This window comes from Melanostigma gelatinosum, assembly GCF_949748355.1.
Source record: "Melanostigma gelatinosum genome assembly, chromosome: 21".
NCBI lineage: Eukaryota > Metazoa > Chordata > Actinopteri > Perciformes > Zoarcidae > Melanostigma > Melanostigma gelatinosum.
The window spans coordinates 15,170,511-15,190,899 of record NC_136654.1 but is presented as its reverse complement, the minus strand read 5'-3'; the positions used below and the strand labels follow the sequence as shown (position 1 = coordinate 15,190,899).

The 20,389-nt window shown below is 43.8% G+C and overlaps 1 protein-coding gene across 1 annotated transcript in view; it reads right to left on the bottom strand.

The window, feature by feature from the left end:
• tanc2b (tetratricopeptide repeat, ankyrin repeat and coiled-coil containing 2b) overlaps nucleotides 1-20,169 on the bottom strand; it is a gene marked incomplete at its 5' end in the record, with an annotated part of 72,514 nt that extends 52,345 nt beyond the window's left edge. Inside the window, 3 exon segments of the mRNA XM_079293273.1 lie at nucleotides 14,854-15,033; nucleotides 19,862-20,024; nucleotides 20,026-20,169. Coding sequence (XP_079149399.1) covers nucleotides 14,854-15,033; nucleotides 19,862-20,024; nucleotides 20,026-20,169 — 487 coding nt within the window.
• Nucleotides 20,170-20,389: the final 220 nt, after the last annotated feature.

Genomic DNA, 20,389 nt, shown 5'->3' with positions numbered 1-20,389 from the left:
CGGCTTGAAGGACCACATCCCCCTCGCCATTGACAAAATCAGGACAAGCTGGACGATTTCATGTCCGACACAAGCCGTAATCAATTGTTGCTCCCTACGTAATCCCGCAGACAAAGTCAGAAGACCGATTGCGGCCACACCACGTAGCGGCTCGGCTCCCTGACATGACTGAGCAAACAAGTTAACAGCAGACAGACAAGAGGTGAATGTTAATACGGAGGCTGGTGTCATTGCGCGGCCCTGTGCAGCGGTCTGTCAGGGTTTGGATGCGCATGGACACACGTACACCCACAACAACACGCTTCTTTAGGCCTCTGTGTGTGTCTCAGAAATGTTTGCTCAGCTCTCCACCAGCAGCATTCGCAGAAAGCAGTGAGGTGGTATATGTAACCCACTGCTCTGTTTTGTAAGCAAATCATTATTATCGCTATTTATAGCACACTGCGGGATTCTCTGTTCCACTCCTAAGCTTTTCCCCCCCCCAGAAGGTACGGCTAAATATACAGATAAAACCAAATGTAAGTAACCAGAACACTGTAAGCTGGAAATAGTAAAGTCATTTGGAAAGCAGCTCTCATGCTAAATAAAACTATCAGTCGCAATGCAATGTTTTGCGTAAATAAAACATCTAAATATGTGAACAGGAATGCATGAAACACTGGGAATTAAAGAGTACAACTAAAAGGGGAGAAACATGAATGGCCTGGAGAATTAAACGCCAGAATAATAATAACAATGGGTCTTGGTATTCAAGACAAAAATTTGCTATTCTAAGATCAAGAGGCAAGGTATTTCACAAAAGGCAGTCTGAACAAATGTGAATGTCGAAGAAAGAAGACAGTGAAGGACTTCAGTGTCTGTTGATACTTGATATAAAGGAGGTTGCAGGACATTTAAAGCTTCACAAGACAAGTAAGAGAGCTTTAAAATGTGTTTAGCCTGTGTAGCGCCATAAGCAGCGGGGTAATATGATCTCTTCTGTGAGTATTCTCGGCACAGCAAAAGGTATTTAGCTTTGCTTCTGAGATGATCTTGAGATTTAAGAAAGGGAATTAAGATTGAAATCAGTCTGATTTCTGAATGCGTTTTAATCTGTTTGGCCAGACGGACTCATCTCGCTCTACTGGGTCCTCCATTGATGTGCTCAGAGCATTGGGATCATTAGAAAGTGGAAAATAACATTGTGATCATGTTACCAAGTGGGATCGTGTATAGAGAAAACAGAAAAGGACTAAAGAAAGGTTGCGTGAGGAACGGCATCTTCAACAAGGAAACTAGACCAGTACACTTCCTCAGACACTCACCCATTCCTCAAGACTGTCATTCAAATTGTGATTATTAAAGGTGTCAAACACTGAGACATTGTTAGCACCAGCAATGATTCTCAGTTCCTGTATTGATTTGATTTATTCAACAGCACATGAGGAAGAACATAAAAAAAAACAGCATAAATAATATGCATGAGAGGCCAAAAGCCTACACGGCTTATTAAAGGTCCACCCAGTGTTGATCTAAATATTTACATAAAATAAACTGATTTTAACTTTGAATAAAAATAGTTTTGAAGTCATTTTCCTGTAAAACAAAACAAAAAAGTCTCAGTTACAAAAATAAATGAACAATTATAGAAAAAATTATAGAAAAACATCCAAGAGATTAACCAAAACTAAACTAAATGCCAGTTTTAAGATCATCTGATGAACATTGCTTCACAAAATAGGTCTCATATATTTTACAGAAAACTGACTGAGGCAGGTTTTAACAAGCGGACCAAGACTGAAGATCTGAGTTGAACTACACATATTTTGGAAAGCTTTGAATGTTATGGGCGGATTCATAAGCAAATTCAGAGATTTACATTCTATTGATGTCAAATAAGGATCAAATATTCAGTTCACGACACAATACCATTGTTATCGTCACAGTAACTATTATTTTGAAGTTGCAACAGTTTTCTTCAGAAGTTTACCAAAGAAAGGGAGATTACAGATGGGCCTGTAATTGCCGAGGTCGGCACTGTCTGGGTTGCATTTCTTGAGCGGAGGGTATATGGTGGCTGTTTAAACAGCTTTGGGGGAAGATTTCTAATTGCAGGTTGTTACCTGGCGTAGACTCTGGAAGCTGACTTTAAAGAGCATGGTCGGAGGGGGATCACGAACACAAGAGGATGACTTCATTTTGCTGATGGCAGCACTAACTGTGTCCCTTCTCACCGTAATAAAAGGTTGTAATTCTAGATCGCAGGGAGCTGTTACAGAGTTGGCAATACATGGCTCTGCTGATGACTCATCCGACTTCTTCACATTCTGTAAAGGAAATAGAACCAGGAGACATTTGTGGTGAAAGAAAAGATGAGGGCGAGAGATGCTGGGTCACCTGATTGCCCGGAGACAACAGAGCGCTGCAGGGATGACGTACTTTTGTAGGCCGACCCGGAAGTTAGCATCGCACTGGTTCCCCCGACCAAAAAGGCCCAATGGGATGTTTTCACTGGATTTGGGATTATTGCAGAAAATAAGCTATTAACGACTGACTTAACGTCACCTTCACTCAGCTAAAGACGGACTAGCCAGCGGGCTGACTGGTGGTTTCATTTAAGACACGTAAAAGCTTCAAAATTCAAGAGAGAGGTATTTACTGCCGTATTTTATACCGTAGAACAAAACGTTAACACCTCTTAAGCTTGACTTCATTTCGTGCAACAACAAATCCATGAACATTGAGACGGGGGAACCAGAAGTGCATACATTCTACCTCACTTCCGTGTTTTGGGACTCATTCCTGCAGCGCTGTGTGGCAGAACACGACACCCTCCAACTGGTTTCCTACAAATTAAATTCGTCTTCTAACCTTTTGCACCAAGAAACAAAGTGAGGGATTTTAAAGGACAGTGGTGTCCAATGCTTGATTTATAGCTGCCCGCCCCCCGAGTGCCAATAGAGCCACTCAGCAGGCTGCTTGTAATCAGAATCGAGTGGTGAAAAAGGCCGGCAGCTGCATCAGAAATCCAGACACCACAATGTCACTAAACTGTGAATATAGCCTATAATCCACTGGTTAGCAAATTAACATCACAGTCATTTTCAGCGCATTGAATATGAGTCCAGCTAGAGCTGCATTTCATACACTGTGCCGAAAAGCTGACCAAAGTAGGCTGGCTTTTTCGGAAGTCTGTCATATTTATTTCATAACTTGTCTCAGGCTCACAAGCCATTTGTCTGACACACGCTCAAGAGGTGGCAAGGGAGGTAAATTGAGCAATTATATAAATCAATATCACTCTGATCCACTGCAGAGGGTGGGAGGCTCAATTTGGCTGATTTTCAGGAAAGTGTGGCACATCAGCTGAGAAGCCCGGGCAACACAAAAGCCGGGTTTAACCGACTTGTCCTGTGAATACGTGTGGGAACATATACTGACATACACCTACAAGACACATGAAGGGCTCCAGAGGAAACAGAGATGAGAATAACATCCACATCAATGGAGCTATACTGTGGTACACATTTACACTTGGTATTCTCAGAATGTGCAGCGTGTACTGTCTATTGCAAGCTCTATAACAAGCCTTGAAGTACCGATATGTTTGTGCCGGGTGAATTGCTTTCTTTTCAGTTTCTTTGAAAAACAACTTCTTGTCAGACAATGACCCCTCCTCTAAAATGTCTAAAGATGGAGAGAAATAACACAGAAATCCTTGTGTCATAACCATGAAGGGATGCCGTTTACCACCGTGGATGAGACCTCGTTCACGCTACTCCATCAGAGTCAAATAACCCCACGAGGGATCTTAAAAGCCAGGAAACGTTCTCCCCACCGTGGACACTCTCGACATGGCCAATTCATCCGCCCTGAAATTGAAGTTTCTCAGTGTCATTGCCTGCCCGACGCATCCTGAATGACAGCTGACAAGGTGAGCTCATCAAAGCATTCTCCAGGTGCCGATACTAAGTGGTGTGAAAACTGGCTGCGGGCGTCTCATCAAAAACCGCTCAAATCATCAGCACTTGCAGCTGCTGATGAGGTGCTTGTGTTTTTCTGGCAGACATTATTATTGAGACATTTTGTTCTGTTCACACACCAGCTAGCCGTCCCCTGGGACGAGGCAGGGAGGCGGGCGGCCCGCCGCAACTGGAACTGGAAGGAGGAAGCCACTTCCCCGGCACATGATGCGGAGACACAACAACAAGCTGCCGACTGCATGGCGAGGGGAGGGGAAACTACTCCCCCACCAACTTCGACCCATGTACGCAACCATTTCGCTACATATGACGCTGTGCTCTGGAAGGAAAAGTGAGACACACAACAACAAGAACAAGCACCATTAGCCGCCCACAGCTTGTGCTTAGACACGCACAGTCCAACAGACACACACACACACACACACACACACACACACACACACACACTCAAAGACAATTGAATGCTCACCCACGCTGACGCATGAAACCGAGCAGTTCACCACGAAAAAAAAACACTTATCGCACTCTGGTTGATTCACAGGTCCTCGAGCCTACGTTGTCATTAGAGTGCAGCCCCCTTTGACAAATGCATCACGGACAGAAATGACTTTCCTGCGCTCCTCCCATCAGCCCCGATGTCTGCACAGGCGTCACTCGAACCGGCGACCGACACACACCAGCCGGCTCCCAGCTGTGGGCGCAGACAGACAGACCTGGGCCGAGGTAAAGGTGGAGCAGCAGGTGAAATGGGGGGGGGTGGCGGACACAGATGGAGGAATGAAACAAGCAAACAAGAGGGTGTGGCGGCCGCTCACCATTCTCAAACCAGATCTCGCATTCCTGAAGGCTGGAGTACGGCACCAGCTCCCCTCCCTCTCCCTCCAGCGACACGAGCAGTCCTTGCTCCCTGAGCGACGACCAGTTCATCAAAAATAAGCAACAAAAGAAAAGAAAAAAGGAAAACCAGTGGAGGGGGGGGGGGGGTAGAAAGAAGAAAAAACCCAAACACCTGCAGCCGAGCAGGAGAGGATAAATGCGGAAGAAACGGAAGCTCTCTCTCTCTCGCCCTCCTCTCTTTCTTCCCTCTTGTTTCCTTTTTCGGAGGAGATCTCCACAGGTTTCAGTGCTGATGCTGCCCGCTCAGTGCAGTCGCAGTAAATGATACAGAGCCGGGCGAGATGTGGCAGTGACGGGAGGAGCGAGAGGAGGAGGAGAGAGGCAGGGGAGGGAGGAAGGAAGAGGGAAGGAGGAAGGAAGAGAACGCAGCAGTCACTGTCACCGGGGGACACAGAGGTGACACCTTTTATGATGGAAGTAGTACCGAGAGGCTGACAGGTGACCAGAACCTTTCTCCACAAAAAAAAAAAAAAAAAAGGATAATTCACACTAACAAAAACAGCATAGGGAGCTTTCCCCCCCGCGCGCGAGGAGCCTGCATTAGCGCTTAGCGTGTTATGTATAGACGTGAGAGGAGCTCACTATAGGAACAGGAGCTCAGGTCTCGAACAGATGAATGGTGCAGTGCTGCTGTTGTCTAGGCAACCGCAGAGCAAAAAAAAGGAGGGGGAGGAGAAGGATGGGTATAGAGGGAGGCAAGGAAATGGGATAAAAAAAAAACTAAGATGGAGGGAGGGAGGGTGCTATTAAAGGGACAGATATTCGCCATGCGTGGACGCAGCTTTGGGGACACGAAAGAAAAGAAGACGAGCGGGACTATTTGAGAGGAACACGGGTTTCAATTCTCCGTCTTCCTCTTGGGCTCGTCCCTGCGCGTCCTTGTTTTACCCTTCAGACTGTATTTGTACAGCTGCGGCCATGTTTTACGGCGATTTAAAAAAGGGAGTTCAAACCCCCACAAGGGCCGAGAGTTTATAGTGTACCAGCTTTGCTTTTGTTAAGGAGTTCATATCCGTCAGGCTGTGAGGCCGTTGTTATTAATCTCCTCCAGTCACACTTATTTCCCCCGGGGTGACACGTCCAACCAGCATGTTACCAAAAAAGCCTTACAGACGGGCTACAGTAACAGGTCATCCTCTGGACGATCAGGGATTGTTTTTTTTAAAAGCCTTACAAGCGATGTCTATTGTAGGCTGGTCGCATATTGTCAACAAGATGCAACATATTCCAGTGAGATGTGACAAGTGGGGGTGGTTGATCACATGCCTGGCTTCAACTGACGAAAGACACTTATGATTAAAATGAGCACGAGGAGGTTGCATAAGTGTGTGTGAGAAACAGAAGCATCAGGACACATTTAGACTTTGTTGCTAACTATACTCAACCAAAACCCACCTCACCTCTGGAGCTCACTATCGACCACGTTGCAGTATATCTTGTGTGTTTAATCTGCACATATATACTTTAATCATAGCTTTAGAGGCTGATTTTATTTTTAGCATTGGACAAAGCCAGGCTAGCTATTTCCTCTCATTTCCAGTCTTGATGCTAAGCTCAGCTAACTGGCTACAATTCCGTCGCTTCTTATTTACTGTACAGACACAAGAGCTGGACAATATATCAACATTATATCGATGTCGTGATATGAGACTAGATGTCTTAGCTTTTGGATATGGTAATATGGAATAAGTGACTTCTTTTCCTGGTTTGAAAGGCAACATTACAGTAAGTATCATTATATCCACATTACTGATCATTAATCGAGGTATTTGGTTAAAAATATTGCGATATTTGACTTTCTCCATATCATATTAACCCTCTTTTAGAAAATCCTGCAACATGTAACATCATGTAACAGCTCTTTGTTTTCCCATTCTGCACCAACCTTTAACAATCACTTCAGCAGAGCTTAATAAACGGAAACAAGTGACAGAAACAGATTTTACATATCTTTACAATGACACAAAAGAACTGATGTTTGCACTTAATGAAGAAAAGGTAGATATGCTGCGATATGACTGGCTGACGACAGAACTTCCGTCACAGCACTTAATCCAGCTGGTTCTTTAGTGCAGCTCCTGTGGGCATCATGCTGCCATTTCAATTACTCCTTTCTTCACTTAACCGTCCACTCTTTATTTTTCACCTGTGACTGTGGAGACGAAAATGTCACATTTCCTTTCAGCGGAACAAATTATTTGGAGGGTCCGTGGTGGCCGGGACGGTCGAGGCAAGAAATAATGACAATAATTGAAGAACGAGGCGGAGAGTTTGAGAGGCCCCAAACGTCGGTGCTCATTTCAGAAATTCTCAGAGGATACCAGGCGCCATATAAAACGCCGGGCTGGCTAAAGGAGGCGGGGACAGAGGGAGATTGAGACGTCCCAAATGTCAGCCCTCCTCTGAAAAATACACAGAGAGGACGAGATATCATGAGCTGCTCAAGGCACGGCTGCAGGTTTGTGACGGAGTCCAGATTTCACATTCAGTAGCTCAGAAACCCGCTCGCACATATGTTCTTATGAAACATACAGATGCATGTCTTTGTTTACATGTAGACTATTATGTGTTTGTGTGTTGTGTTTCATCCGATAAGCTGGTTTTTAAAGATTTTACAAATGAAGCATTGTTATGAATTAAAATTAGCTGCAACATTAAAATGCTGCATCAAAAATAAAATTCTCGTAATAGATAAAATAATAATAATGTAAGCACTTAAATGGGTGATTCTTTATCGTGGATACTTTTACTTTTGATATATTTTGCTGCCAATAAATCTTTACTTGGTAAAATTTGAATACAAGACTTGTATTTGCAACAGAGTATTTTTACACTGTAGTATTACCACCACTTCTACAGTACGCCTACCTCTACTGAGGTAAATCTTTACAGTGTTCAGTAAAAATAGACAAAATATCCAATTCCATGACAACTGTGGAAACTCCATCTCCTCATGAAGACGACGTGATGAGTTTAACATCACACAGCACCAAATAAAGAAGCACATCTTCACACTTCTCCCACATATTCAGAGGCTGAAACTCGAGAATGATTGATTTTGTGTTGGAATAATAAAATAAACTAGAATTACCGCCGAGCGGTTTTATGCCTCCGTCAACCATTAAAGTTGCAGTTTACATCCATGTCTTTCCAAAATGTCATCACCTCATCATTTTATCCTATTAGACATCATTAACACCAACGACCATCAAGATGAACTGGGAAAAACATGTTTCCTCATCCTCTACTTCTTGGAATGATATTTCCCAAATCCCTCCTTTGATTTTAAGACGGTTTAAGACGGAATAGAAATCTTATTATAGTCCATTGTATCTGCGCAAAAACATATGCCAACAAGTGATCCTGTCATCTCTATTTGGACATGTAAACAATGACAGGCCCAGAAAAGGCAGCATTGATCACGAGTCACTGTATAAAACGTGGATCCTGTAAGAGCTCCCACACAATGAGCTTTAAACCTGACTCAGCAGTCCTGCACTCTGTGTGCACACTTAATCCTGACCATACACACCGCCGCCGGGCATTTTTATGCACGCATCACACGACCGGTTAGAAGCTCGCTGGAGTGCAGTGCCACTTATTCACATACCGCTCTACCACTGCAAGCACCACAGAGACAATAGATTTCAGATATACCCATGTTACTTACCGTGATAAGTGCAGCAAGAGTGGGAGAACTAAAACATAGCTGGAGTAATTAAATCAAGCATCTCAGGTTTTAAGGCCAAATGCAATTGTCCACCTTCATGTGGCAATCCATGGGGATTGAGTAATTGTATTGATTGCTGCCATTAATTAGGGGAAAGCAGTGTAATCTGGGGAAAGATGTTAAAATAACACCCTTTAAATGTTTCGGAGTGGAGCGAGGCCAATCAATCAGCTGGGCCGAGGTCTCTGCTGAGCCTGACACTTGAGTGAGGTGTTTATTAAGGAACAAATGAGAAATCAGTGATTACAACTCATAACAATCAGCCGCGGAGATATCACGTGAGAATGAGCACTCACCGCCGCTCGTGGTCTTAGATAGCAGCGGACTAAAAATAGACGACGTAAACACGGCGGCGGGGGTCTGTGAAGAATGCACGACGATGGAGGAATGTTGCATATCTGGAACATACTCTGCTGGTGAGAACGTGTGTTTTCATGAGCGCACAGCAGGCAACAGTCATAATATCAGGGATCGGAAAAAGGTAACATTTCCACTGAGAAATTCTAATTGTGTATAATCCCAATCTATAAAAGGCATGCTATGCAGGAATTGTTCGTTAGAGTTTGTAAACACAACAGAAGTGTCTTAAAGTTGCATTCTCTCTAATGTCCAGCAGGGGGCGACTCCTCTGGTTGTATAGAAGTCTATGAGAAAATGACTCTACTTCTCTCTTGATTTATTACCTCAGTAAACATTGTAAACATGAGTTTATGGTCTCAATCGCTAGTTTCAAGTCTTCTTCAATACAGCATGATGATCATTTCGTAAATTATGGTCCATTTAGAGTAAATGGATCATATTTTATAATCTCATCACATGATTTGTTTAAAAAAATCTTAATTTAGGAAGCTATAACTCTCAGATGTAGAGGGGTAGAAGTAGAAAGTACCATCAAATTGAAATACCAAAGTACATCAAAGTTGTACAGTATTTGAGTAAAAGTTTTTGGTTAAAGTGAAATTTAAACAGAAAATCTGGCTGACCGTTGTCACAGAGAAAGCCGCATTGGATACATACTACACGATCAGGGGAAGGTCAGGATATAAAAAGCATAAAGCATATACTCAGAAATCAATAGTTAAAGTGTAATCGAAAGATAAAGTGTATGATCGTTACATAACGAATGTTTAATACATAGTGATTTAACAAATGTAAACCTGATAATAATAATATGTGTATCTGAGTATAGTGCAGTCTGAGTGTAGAAAGTACGGAGAAAGAGGAAGTGAGCTGAGTGCAGGCCTTAAGAAAATAACGGCTGCAGAGAGAAGGAGAGAAAAATCTAATAAGTGTTTTAAAAGCAAGCGCGTGCTGAATAAAGCGATTAACAACTGTAACTGATTATAAAAACTGTAACTGTGATTATGATAACTAATCTGTGTTAGAAATGTGTGAGTGTAGGAAATGGGGAAGTGCAACAGATGTTGAACACCCAGATACGTGCAGAGCTTGATTAAGTAAGCGCCCAGACAGCAAAGTTGGGGTGATTTCGTCATGCACACACACACAAAATGTAGGTACTTTTCGAAGCACTGCACCAAATCAATGATGTCATGTTAATCATGGGCTGAGGGAGGCCGTGTTGAGGAAGAGGGGGGAGAGACGCGAGAAGCAGCCCAAAAGTGTTATAAAAGAAGTAACTTGCAAACAGCAAGACGGGATTTCTGCACGAGCCGTCCAGACGCTCTGAGAAGAAGATACGGACGATCGCAAGTGAAGTATTCGAGGACTTCGTCTCTGTTCACGGAAAGAAGACCGCTGTTCGTGGACAAAGATTGAAAGACGGAGATTTTCCTCTCCCCACTGCTCGACTTTAACAACTGAACAACGGAGGAACGCGGCGGTCCTAGAAAGACTTTGTACTGAGCCTTGAGGACTGTTGAACGGACTCCGCTGCGGGAGCAGGAGGACCGAGGGTCCGGCCGGACCTTCGCTCCTAACAACGCCAAAAGAACCTTTTCATCGCACCATTGAAAATCCAGCTCCAACCGAGCCATCTCGGCATCTAAAACTAATGAGTATAACCTGAGAAGAAAATTAAAGTAACGAATCAAGTGTAGTAACATTTTATGTGAGCTGTAGCTTAACCCTTGCTAACTAACTAAATATAACCTGCAACAAATATCTAATCTGCATTTAAAGTAAATTTCGCAAGTGCATTTATTTGCTCAAGTGGTAAAAGTTCCTCGTGGCAGTAAAAAGTTAAATCCATTGTATGTCTAACAACTGAGTTCTGTAAGGTTATCCTAGAGACCGAATCCACTTAACAATCCCTTACGGTTTTAGAAGTAATCCTAGCCGTTAAAACCTAACCTGGCATTTACCAAGAGCACGGATCCAGAAGAGGGAAGCTGCCATAACCGACGCGACTGGTAGGAGCGCCCGGGGTCAGGCTGGCCCCTCAGCCGAGCGCACTCAGACCGGAGGAAGCAGGGTAGACGTCGGGAGTAACGGCAGTTAGCGGAGCCAGGCGAGTTCCCTCGCAAGAACACCAGCTCGACAATCTTTTAATAGAGAGCTGAGTCAGTAAGTAGCCCCGTATCGGGCCAGAAGTACCCCAGGATCTAACACCGTCTGACCTCTCTGGAAGGCAGGAGGATTAAAAGGCTCTTTCCCCGGGAGGTTTAATAAAGTACATACATATTATTGTTTGTTCAGTTGGATTAAACGTGACTTCAGTTTTCACGAATAAAGTTCTTGCTAAGTATTAAAGTCTGAGCAATGCATCAGCAGGAGATAACGGATACTGAGATGTTTTATTGAAGTAAAAGTAGCAATAAAACACCATAAATACACATAAAACATCTGTACTCAAGGTCCACTCACAAGCTTTTTCTGGAGCTTTAAACCACTTCTTAAGGTATTCCTCAGAGGAAGGTGTCATTAAATCTAATACTTTGGTTACATGATAATAAGTGGACATAAATCGGGGGTTAAAAGCTTTCCCCCAAGAATGTTTGATATGACTGAAAGCTCCAGGAAGAGCGAGTCAGTGAACCTTTAGTTCATAATTTCAAGAAATAAAGTCAAGAATGAACCTTCAAGAGCAAAACTATATTAAATTTGGCAAAACAATCTCACCACAGTGTTGAACTGAGAATAATTCAAATATACGTGACTGTCATACGTAGCTTTGATTTTAAAACAATTTGAATAACATTTATTGTTAATAATTGAGTGTCATCTATTATCCACTGTCTTCTTTGATAGTAAAGTTGATCTTTTTAACTGTATAGTATCTTTACTCTGACATATCTTGTGAAGTGTTAGCTCATGTTCATGCGTTCATGTGAAAAGAATCTCAGACAGTATATTATTATGCAAGCATCAATATTGTATCAGCCAGCATCCCTTGTGTTCTACTACAGTCTTCTTACTTTTTGAATTTACTGAACTGAATTTCCCCGAGAGACATTCATAAAGCATCCCTTCGTCTTCTAACGTTTTCGACAAACAGTAAAACTGGTTTTTACATTCGGTGGCGATCCCACCAACAAATAAACCCGAAATGAGTCCACTGCGATGACACGGTACAGTATGGCTCCTGCCTTACTCACCAGTCTGTTTCACAAGTTGACCCCTCAAACATCAGAGCGCCCCCTTGAGAGTCTTCATGCAGGCGGAGGAGATTAAATCAGAAACTCAATGACTCTGTAAAAAGGTCAGAGCTTGCATAGCGTTTTCATTCGATCAGAGCCTTGAGGTTGGATAACTGAAGTCCTCACCAACACCACCACTCTGCCACAGGAGGGCCAAGAGGGACTGCGGTTGGTGGAGGCCCCCTATGGGGGGAGAGGGGGGAGAAGAGGGTGAGGGGGAAGCGGATCAAAAGTGCTGCAGCCTTTAGACCTGCTGCTGTTTGCTCTCTGTGGCGCTCATCTATCTGCCACCTCTCTTTCTCCCACCTCTTCCATCTCTGGCATGGGAGAGGTTCTGCCCTATGACGACAGCTCACACACACACACACACACAAGCGTGGTACTGTCAAGCTGTGCAGGAAGTGGCGCTGAGTTGAATTAATTAAAGGGTGAGAAAGCCGGCGTGGTTGAGACCCGGTACGATCGGGCTCTCGAATGCCACTTGAGAGAAGACACAGGTCTTTGAGGACTTTAAGAGGACCTCTGGGTGCTCGAGGAATTTTGTGCATGTTGTTGTTGTTAAGAATCAAACCCGTTCAAGCAAATTGTGAAGACGTACCGACATGTGATCTGAAGAAAACGGTATGTAAGAGGGCCAATCACTTTTTATGATGGACAGTTTTCAGTCCTGTGAGGCCACACTCATAGAAATCAGGGTGGGTTCTTGTTAGCGCCCTTAGAAGGTGGAAATGTTCTAGTTAGAGGGGTTCTCTGCAGAGCCTCTCATAGGGGGTTCTGGGTGGAGCCTTTCACAGATGGTTCTGGGTATAAGCCTCTGTGTGTTGGTTTCTAGGTAGAACCCTCTGAAAGGGTTCCAGGTGGAACCTTTATAAAAGGTTCTAAAAGGAAAGCCAAAGAACCCTTTACGGTTATCGTTAGCACCGTTATTTCTAAGAGCGGATCTGTACAAAATCACACACTTTCATCTTGAGACTTAATGATTCCTACAGACGACAATGTATCACACAACGGGAGGCGTGCGAGAGACATACATCTGGAAGCATCAACACAGTGACGAGCTAATCAAAAATAAAATCTCGCACTGTGATGCCCGCAAACATGAACCCTTAAGATGACAAGTGTAAGAGGACAGATTACGCAGAGGCAAAACAAATCAAGCCAAAATGCAGCAAATAATCAGCTGAGACATACAGGATATTAAAAAAGAGAGGATTTCTAATTTCCTAAGTTACAATCTCAAAATACAAAAGCACCCTTCACAACCAGCAGCTCCTCACTGGCACAGTAAAACAAGCCAAGTGACGACGTGTGTGACAATACTGCAGGCAGACCTCTCCCTACGTTAAGTAAGAATAGTACAAATGAGACAGCACTGCTGTCACTAATCAAGCTACTCATGAACACGTCACACACACACACACACATATATATATATGTATATATATATATATATATATATACATATATATATATGTATATATATATATATATATATATATATATATATATATATATATATATATATATTTTCACACACACACGTATATATATCTACAGATTCCCACACTGACAATCTAAAAAAATCACACAGGTGAAAGTGTAGACATTAAATTAGGCTTCCGGGGAAACGCGAAGTTAAAGAAAAACACAAACGGAGCAAAGGTGGCTCCTCAACGAGCAGAAAGAAAAAACAATCAGATGATCAGATTGGCTTGATCTGAAATCTTCCAAACAGCCACTGTTGAGTCCGGTCACCCACACAGAGCATCCTCTACATATTACCCAGGTAAAAATGAAAGAATATCAGTCTGTGTTCGGGTTTCCTCTTTAAAAACCAACTCTTTAGATGACCTGGGAGAGAGCATAAATCATTCTGTGTGATGTCAAATAATAAAAAACCACGGTGCCTCCCTGCATATCACAAACGGTTAATGATCTAAAGTAGCTGAGAGGCTGGTGCGCCCTAGTGGTGACTGCTGAAATCAAGTCCTTCACACCCACTCTGCCTCTGTGTGGGGGCTGCACTGATATTGGGTTGAAGCTGCAAAGCCAATATTTCATTTTCTCATTTTGAAAAGAAACAGCGCAGCAGTGAACCTCGGATGTCCACGCTGGCCTGAACCACAAACCCCCTTCTTCCACTTTTATAATAAAAGCAGAGGGAACATGACACAGACTCATAACCCAGTTAACGGGGGGAGACAGAGTGGGAGGAGGGGAGTTCCCCCCACATTCTCTGAATGTCAGGGATGAGTGTGGAGGGGAAACGATTAGCGGTGGGACATGAAGAGGCGACCGCGGCCTCACAGCCCGTCAGGACTTTGGTCATGACAAGAATTGGAAATTGCAGTGTTTGCCGCGGGCCAGAGGGCGAGTAATACAGGAAGTGATCACTGATTATCGGCAACCATCAGAGTCAGAGGACAATCCACTCCTCTTCACTTTGTCTCATGAAGTCTGTTTGTATTCCCTGTGTGTGGTTCTCTGCCTACAGTGGCACAGTGAAGGGTTAAGGCTGAATTAGCACAATGAGTCTCTGGGGGAGGACAGCTACAGGAAAGGATGTGAGTACAAGACAATCTGTGTCAGCTGTGGGTTTTCTTCCCCTACACGCACCGCTCTCTCACGACTTCCAACTTCAACTTCAACTGCCGGTGTCGTTTACCTGTGAGCTTCTTCACGGGCTGTAGCCGGACACTGATGGTCTGGTGGGTGAGCAGCGGGGAGGAGGGCAGCGAGCGCGACACGCCCTCCATGATGCGAATGTGCTGCATGCCCTCGGTCACGGAGAGCGGGGGCACGGCGTAGTCTCCTTCAAAGGCACAGTCGCTGTCGATGCTGCCACCTGCAGGATGGGAGGGAAAGAAAAAAAACACAGGATGAGACGCTTTTCTCTGCTTTTAATTCAATCTGATAAGCTGCTAACAATGTCTGGAGCCAGTTTCTGCAAAGAATGCAAGGAGACAGCATTACAACACTTTAATAAATGAATAAAAACAATGAACATTAAGCTCTCAGACTGAAAAGTCCTCTCTCACACAGTCTTGACAACATATTTTCCACTAAGAACCTCCTCAGCTGTGTTTTGGCCTTCAACTAACAATTCTTTCCATTATCAATTGCCTTGCGGAGTATATTTTCTTAATTAATTGTTCGGTTGTTTGTCTATAAGATATCACAAAACAGATGTGAGGAATGCCAAGGCTGTGTTTATCTTTCTATTTTTACAGTTAGACAGTTAAAGGGAGACTAAAGGTGAACAGGGTACATATTTGAACTGGTAGATATCACCACGAAATGTTTAGTAAAACAACAAACTATTGTTATTGTTATTATTTTAAATGTCCTTAATATTCATGATTAAATATGCAAATGAGCCACTATCTTGTTAAATATGTGCTTATTTCATAGTGTTGATGTATTAAGAGTCAAAGGTCTTTTTAACACTCCATTGAACAGCCATAATTAAATAAGAAAAAAATCTTTTTTCGCCATGTTTTTAGGACTAAAATCTTGTATAAATCAGGCTCTGAATAATATATGAACAAACCCCTCGGTAAACTTCAGAATATAGAGAGGAATGAAGCTGGAGTATGTAAGAGCTGCTGAAGTGGAGATTTCTGGCTCAGAGTGAGAATAAAAAATAAAAAAGTTCTTACGATACTAAGACTATTTGTTGCGATACAAGTTTTCTGAAAATGTTTTTTTAAGTATACAAATGAGCCATTATTGTTTATTGAAGATAAATCTACAGACGCAAATATACTAAGTAGTAAAATAAAGAACAAATTGTGTATTTTAGATGTATTAATCGCTCAAACTCCCAAAACAGACCAGTGCAAGTAAAAACTGCTTTTACCTGTAGTGTCTCGCCTTTAACTTACAATAATATGTAACGGCAGCACATTTTTAATTGACAACAAGCTGCAAGCAGCAAATGACAAACAATGTATTGATCATCAAAAGTAATACCATTTTCTATCCGTCAACTAATCGCTTTAGCGCTAGTGTTCACTGCGCGGCATCGCATTGGATTCTACTGGTGTTTCTATTGGTCCACCCCTGTAGAAAGCGTATGAACGACACGTGTGCGCACTCTAGTACCTCAGCGTGGTCCCTGGATCGCAGCACCAGTATTGAGTGAAACAAGATTGGCGTGACCCAGAAGAGAGAACAGCCCTGAAGGCAACACGTGCCGTTTACGCTGACTGTAATAAACTACGGCCCGCCTGACCTCTGTTAGCCCCAAAGTAACACAATATCCCGCAGTTTTAATATAATCTAACCTCACTGTATGTGTGTAGACCAGGGATTCCCAAAGTGGGGTGCGCGCACCCCTGGGGGTGCGCGAGCCGCCTCTAGGGGGTGCGCGAGAGGAAAAGTGTAATGGCGGTCTGATGGTGTAATAATATTAATTATAAAAAAAAAATGTAATTTTAATTTAAAAACTGTCAGGTGGGACATCTGAAGCTATCGGTCGTAAAAGAGGAGAGGGACAGAGAGAGAGAGAGGAATCGGAGGCGAGGGGAACGGAGAGGTGCGTTATTGGGGAGAGACCGGGAGAAGAAATCGAGCCAGAGTCAGAGGAAGATGAGACGGCGCAGACTGGGAAAAAAAGAGGAAATATGATGAAAAGTATGTGTGTCTGGGCTTCACTTGGATTGGCAACGCAGATTGCCCAAAGCCACAGTGCGTGGTGTGCAGTGAGGTTCTGGCTAACAGTCTGAAGCTCTTATTTACGTCGCCACCTGAACACCAAGCATGCCAGTGCAAGTCAAAAGCCCCTTACATTCTTTATATCCAAATTGGAGGAGTTACAAAACAGCCAAAACAACTGGAGTCTCATTCATGTGTTGGGTCTATAAATGACGCACTACGGGCTTCATATCTGGTTACAGAATAGCGAGAAAGGGGCTACCGCACACAATCGCCGAAGACGTGAGCTTGCCAGCTGCCAGAGAGATGGTGGAATGTATGATTGGGGGAGAAAGAAGTAAAAAAGTTGGACATGATCCCGGTGTCCAACAACACTGTGTCGCGCCGCATCGATGCTTTGTCCGAAGACATCCTGGCTGCATTAGTCGGTCATTAATTGTAAATTAAATGTGATAATCTGCCTCTGAGCCTGTGCGTGTGTCCTCACATCCGTATTGCTCTTTAAAAGTGACGCCTTGTGTCACTGAAAGTTATTGAAACTTTGTTGCAGTGTTTCAGGGCGTTTTCACACCTTCAGTTCGTTTGCTTTGTTGCAGTTGCTCCTTTGTTCGGTTTGTGTTCACACTGCAACATTTAACAGCGGACTAAATCTTGTAAACAAATGCCACGCGCGAGCAAACTGTTCTCTCATTGGTCCGATTCTTATGCGGCTATGAAGGCTTAAAAGGCTCTGTTGCTTCTTTTTTTTTTTTTTTTTAAGGGGGGGGGGGGTGCGCGAACCCGGTCGGGATGTAGAAGGGGGTGCGCGGCCTAAAAAGTTTGGGAACCGCTGGTGTAGACCAAGCAAAAAAAGAGCACAGTCATGATGTGCACGGCAGAGCATTTTACTTACAAAATAAAAGCTTTCACAATGAGCAGTAATTACAGACGGAGGCCAAATCACCACTCTCCATCACTCACCCACCTCATCTTCCTCTCTTGCTCCAAAAACCACAAATTATGAGAACGTTTGGGGTTTTTTCTTTTCCATTTTTTTTTTTTTTTACTTCACACACACACTCCCCAGTGCACAAAACCCAGCCAGCTGTCTGTCAACACAACATCCATTTTGTGAATCAGCTCTGGCTCACGTCCCTGCAGACAGAGCTGCAAAACCCAACTGGTCAAGCAACAGTCTCACAGACAGCGTCAGACAGCAGCCGCCTCAGTGAGACATGAAGCCATTATCAGTCACAAGTCCCCAGAGGACGCCCGTGTGACGGTTAGGATGGGGGTCACATCGTTGTTGTAATGCAGATATAGCATATAAATAACAAACACACCACACACACGTCTCTCTGCGGCTCCAGAAGTGCTGGAGTCGGTCCACCCAGTCACTGGGGAATGTCACTGCAAAAGCAAAAACAACCTCCAGAGCGGCGGTCACATCCCCATGCATGGAAATTCTCCTCATGTATGCAGAGCCTGGGGTGAATACCAACGGGGGGGACTTGGTATTCTGGCAGCGATTATCGCTTAATTTTAATGCATTCCAATGTTGCATGGAAACAACAATGAATTATTCCTCATGAAGCTAAAGAAATTGGTCACATATTAGGGGAAAATAATCATCTCAAAGTCACCGTTAAATGGCAAAATCAAGCACTTTTTGGTGCACAATCCTTCCGCCTCAGGTAAACTAGGACGAGTATCAATCAAAAAAGTTCTGGAGCGATTCCTCCAGAAACTCAATTTCCAAAAATCATGCTTCATTTACCCACTCGTCTGTATTGAAATCAGCAAGAGGGGCGCTAGGTAACGTTAGCTCCTAGCTGAGTCCTGCTCGGCTAAATAACGGAGCTAACAGCTAACGTTACTGGAGGTTTCATTGAGTTACATTATAATACGTTCAAGCTCTGTTCAGTAAAAATATTGAGTTCAGGAAATGATAACGTTATGATGTGTTCATATATGTAATCTGTAAAAATGTAGTTTTGCGAGACACTTGAATATAAATACAGCTGTTTGAATGTTTCACAGCAATATAAAATAGATATTAGAGAGGGAATTATGACCAGTTTAACACTTTAATGCACATTGGTTTAGTTTTGACAGATAATATGATTGTATGTAATTTAAGCATTACAACATTTTGACTTTTTCTAAACAGGAAATCAATTAGTGGTTGTCTTATTTTCCTTTCTGTAAATTTACTTTTGCTATTTAAAAAAAGCTAAATTATTTTTTACCTGATTTCTTGATTACTTCACGAAATCATGCACGAAATCAAAAGGTGTGATTTTGGGGGAAGATGGAGGGTGGAGAGGGAGGAAAAGCCTCACTCCAGTGGTGAAATCCAGAGAACAAAAGCGTTGAGAGGGAAATGATGGTGTTTCATTTTAGACTGTGAGGGGAGACATATTTAAGGGCCACTCCATGCCTCGGAATAAACACAGACACTACTCGTCGAGGTGCTCGGCTCAAAAAATTCAGGAAAGGGAAGGAAAAGAAACATGAAATTATAATTGCCCGAAACATTTCCCAACATTCCCCTCGTTGATAAACATCTACCGCTGTGCACAGCCTCTTTCCCCTCCAAGCGACTCAGATTCATGGGACGAATTACATATCAGTCATACAGTTGTCCCCTGTACATTTTCCCAGCAGCCGTAAAGTTTTCAGCTATGAAGTTAAATACAACTTGGCGAACAAGGCCTCGGGTTTCTGCCGTGGAAACATTAAGGGAGAAGAAATGGAGTCTGGAAAGAGGCCGCCAACAGAGAAGTGTTGCAGGAAATGAGAAGGTAAAGGTGGGAAAAAGCTTCCCAGCAACTCGGCTTCTCATTCACTCACATAACAGTACACATCCACGCCTGGGAGCAGCTCAGCTCCATCATACAGGCAGCAGAAGAGAGGACAACGGTGTGCTCGGATGCCTTTCAAAGGATAAACTACAGGGTTCATGAATCTGTGAGGGCGAGGCTCCGGCTCACTACCTGTAACTTTTCTCCTTTTTAACGTGTAATGTGTTTGCTTACCTTGGCCGACGTGGCTCAGGTGAGGGTCTAGACTGGGCGAGCGGGGGTCTGAGTAGTCTTCGTTCCCGCCATCTGCAGAGGAGGAGCAGAAAGAGAAAGACAAGGAGTAAGCTCGGTGGTAGCGCGGCGAGGAGGCCAGCAGCAGGGCCACCTCCCAGTCTCCAAATCAGCCAGGTGTGAGACCGCAGGACCTCCAGCAAGCTGCTCATGCACAGGCCCTCCACACCCTTCCTCCTGGGGCCCAAGCGGCCCCGTATGGTGGCAAAGGGGGACTGCGCCGCCAAGCTCCACGTCCTCCGCCTCCCCATGGTTAGACTAAACAGCCTCTATCTGGAGGGCCTGCCCATGCAGAAAACAAAAATAGTTTACATTACAGCCACTGTTGCGTGCAGAGAGTCCTGTGCGTTTGAGCCACGATCACAGACCTCACTGGGCTCGATGGTTCAATGAGCGGGGACGAGCTGTGAACCAGTGGGCGTTTCCCTGGATAGATCCGCATACGGTATACGATATGAGGATCAATTACGC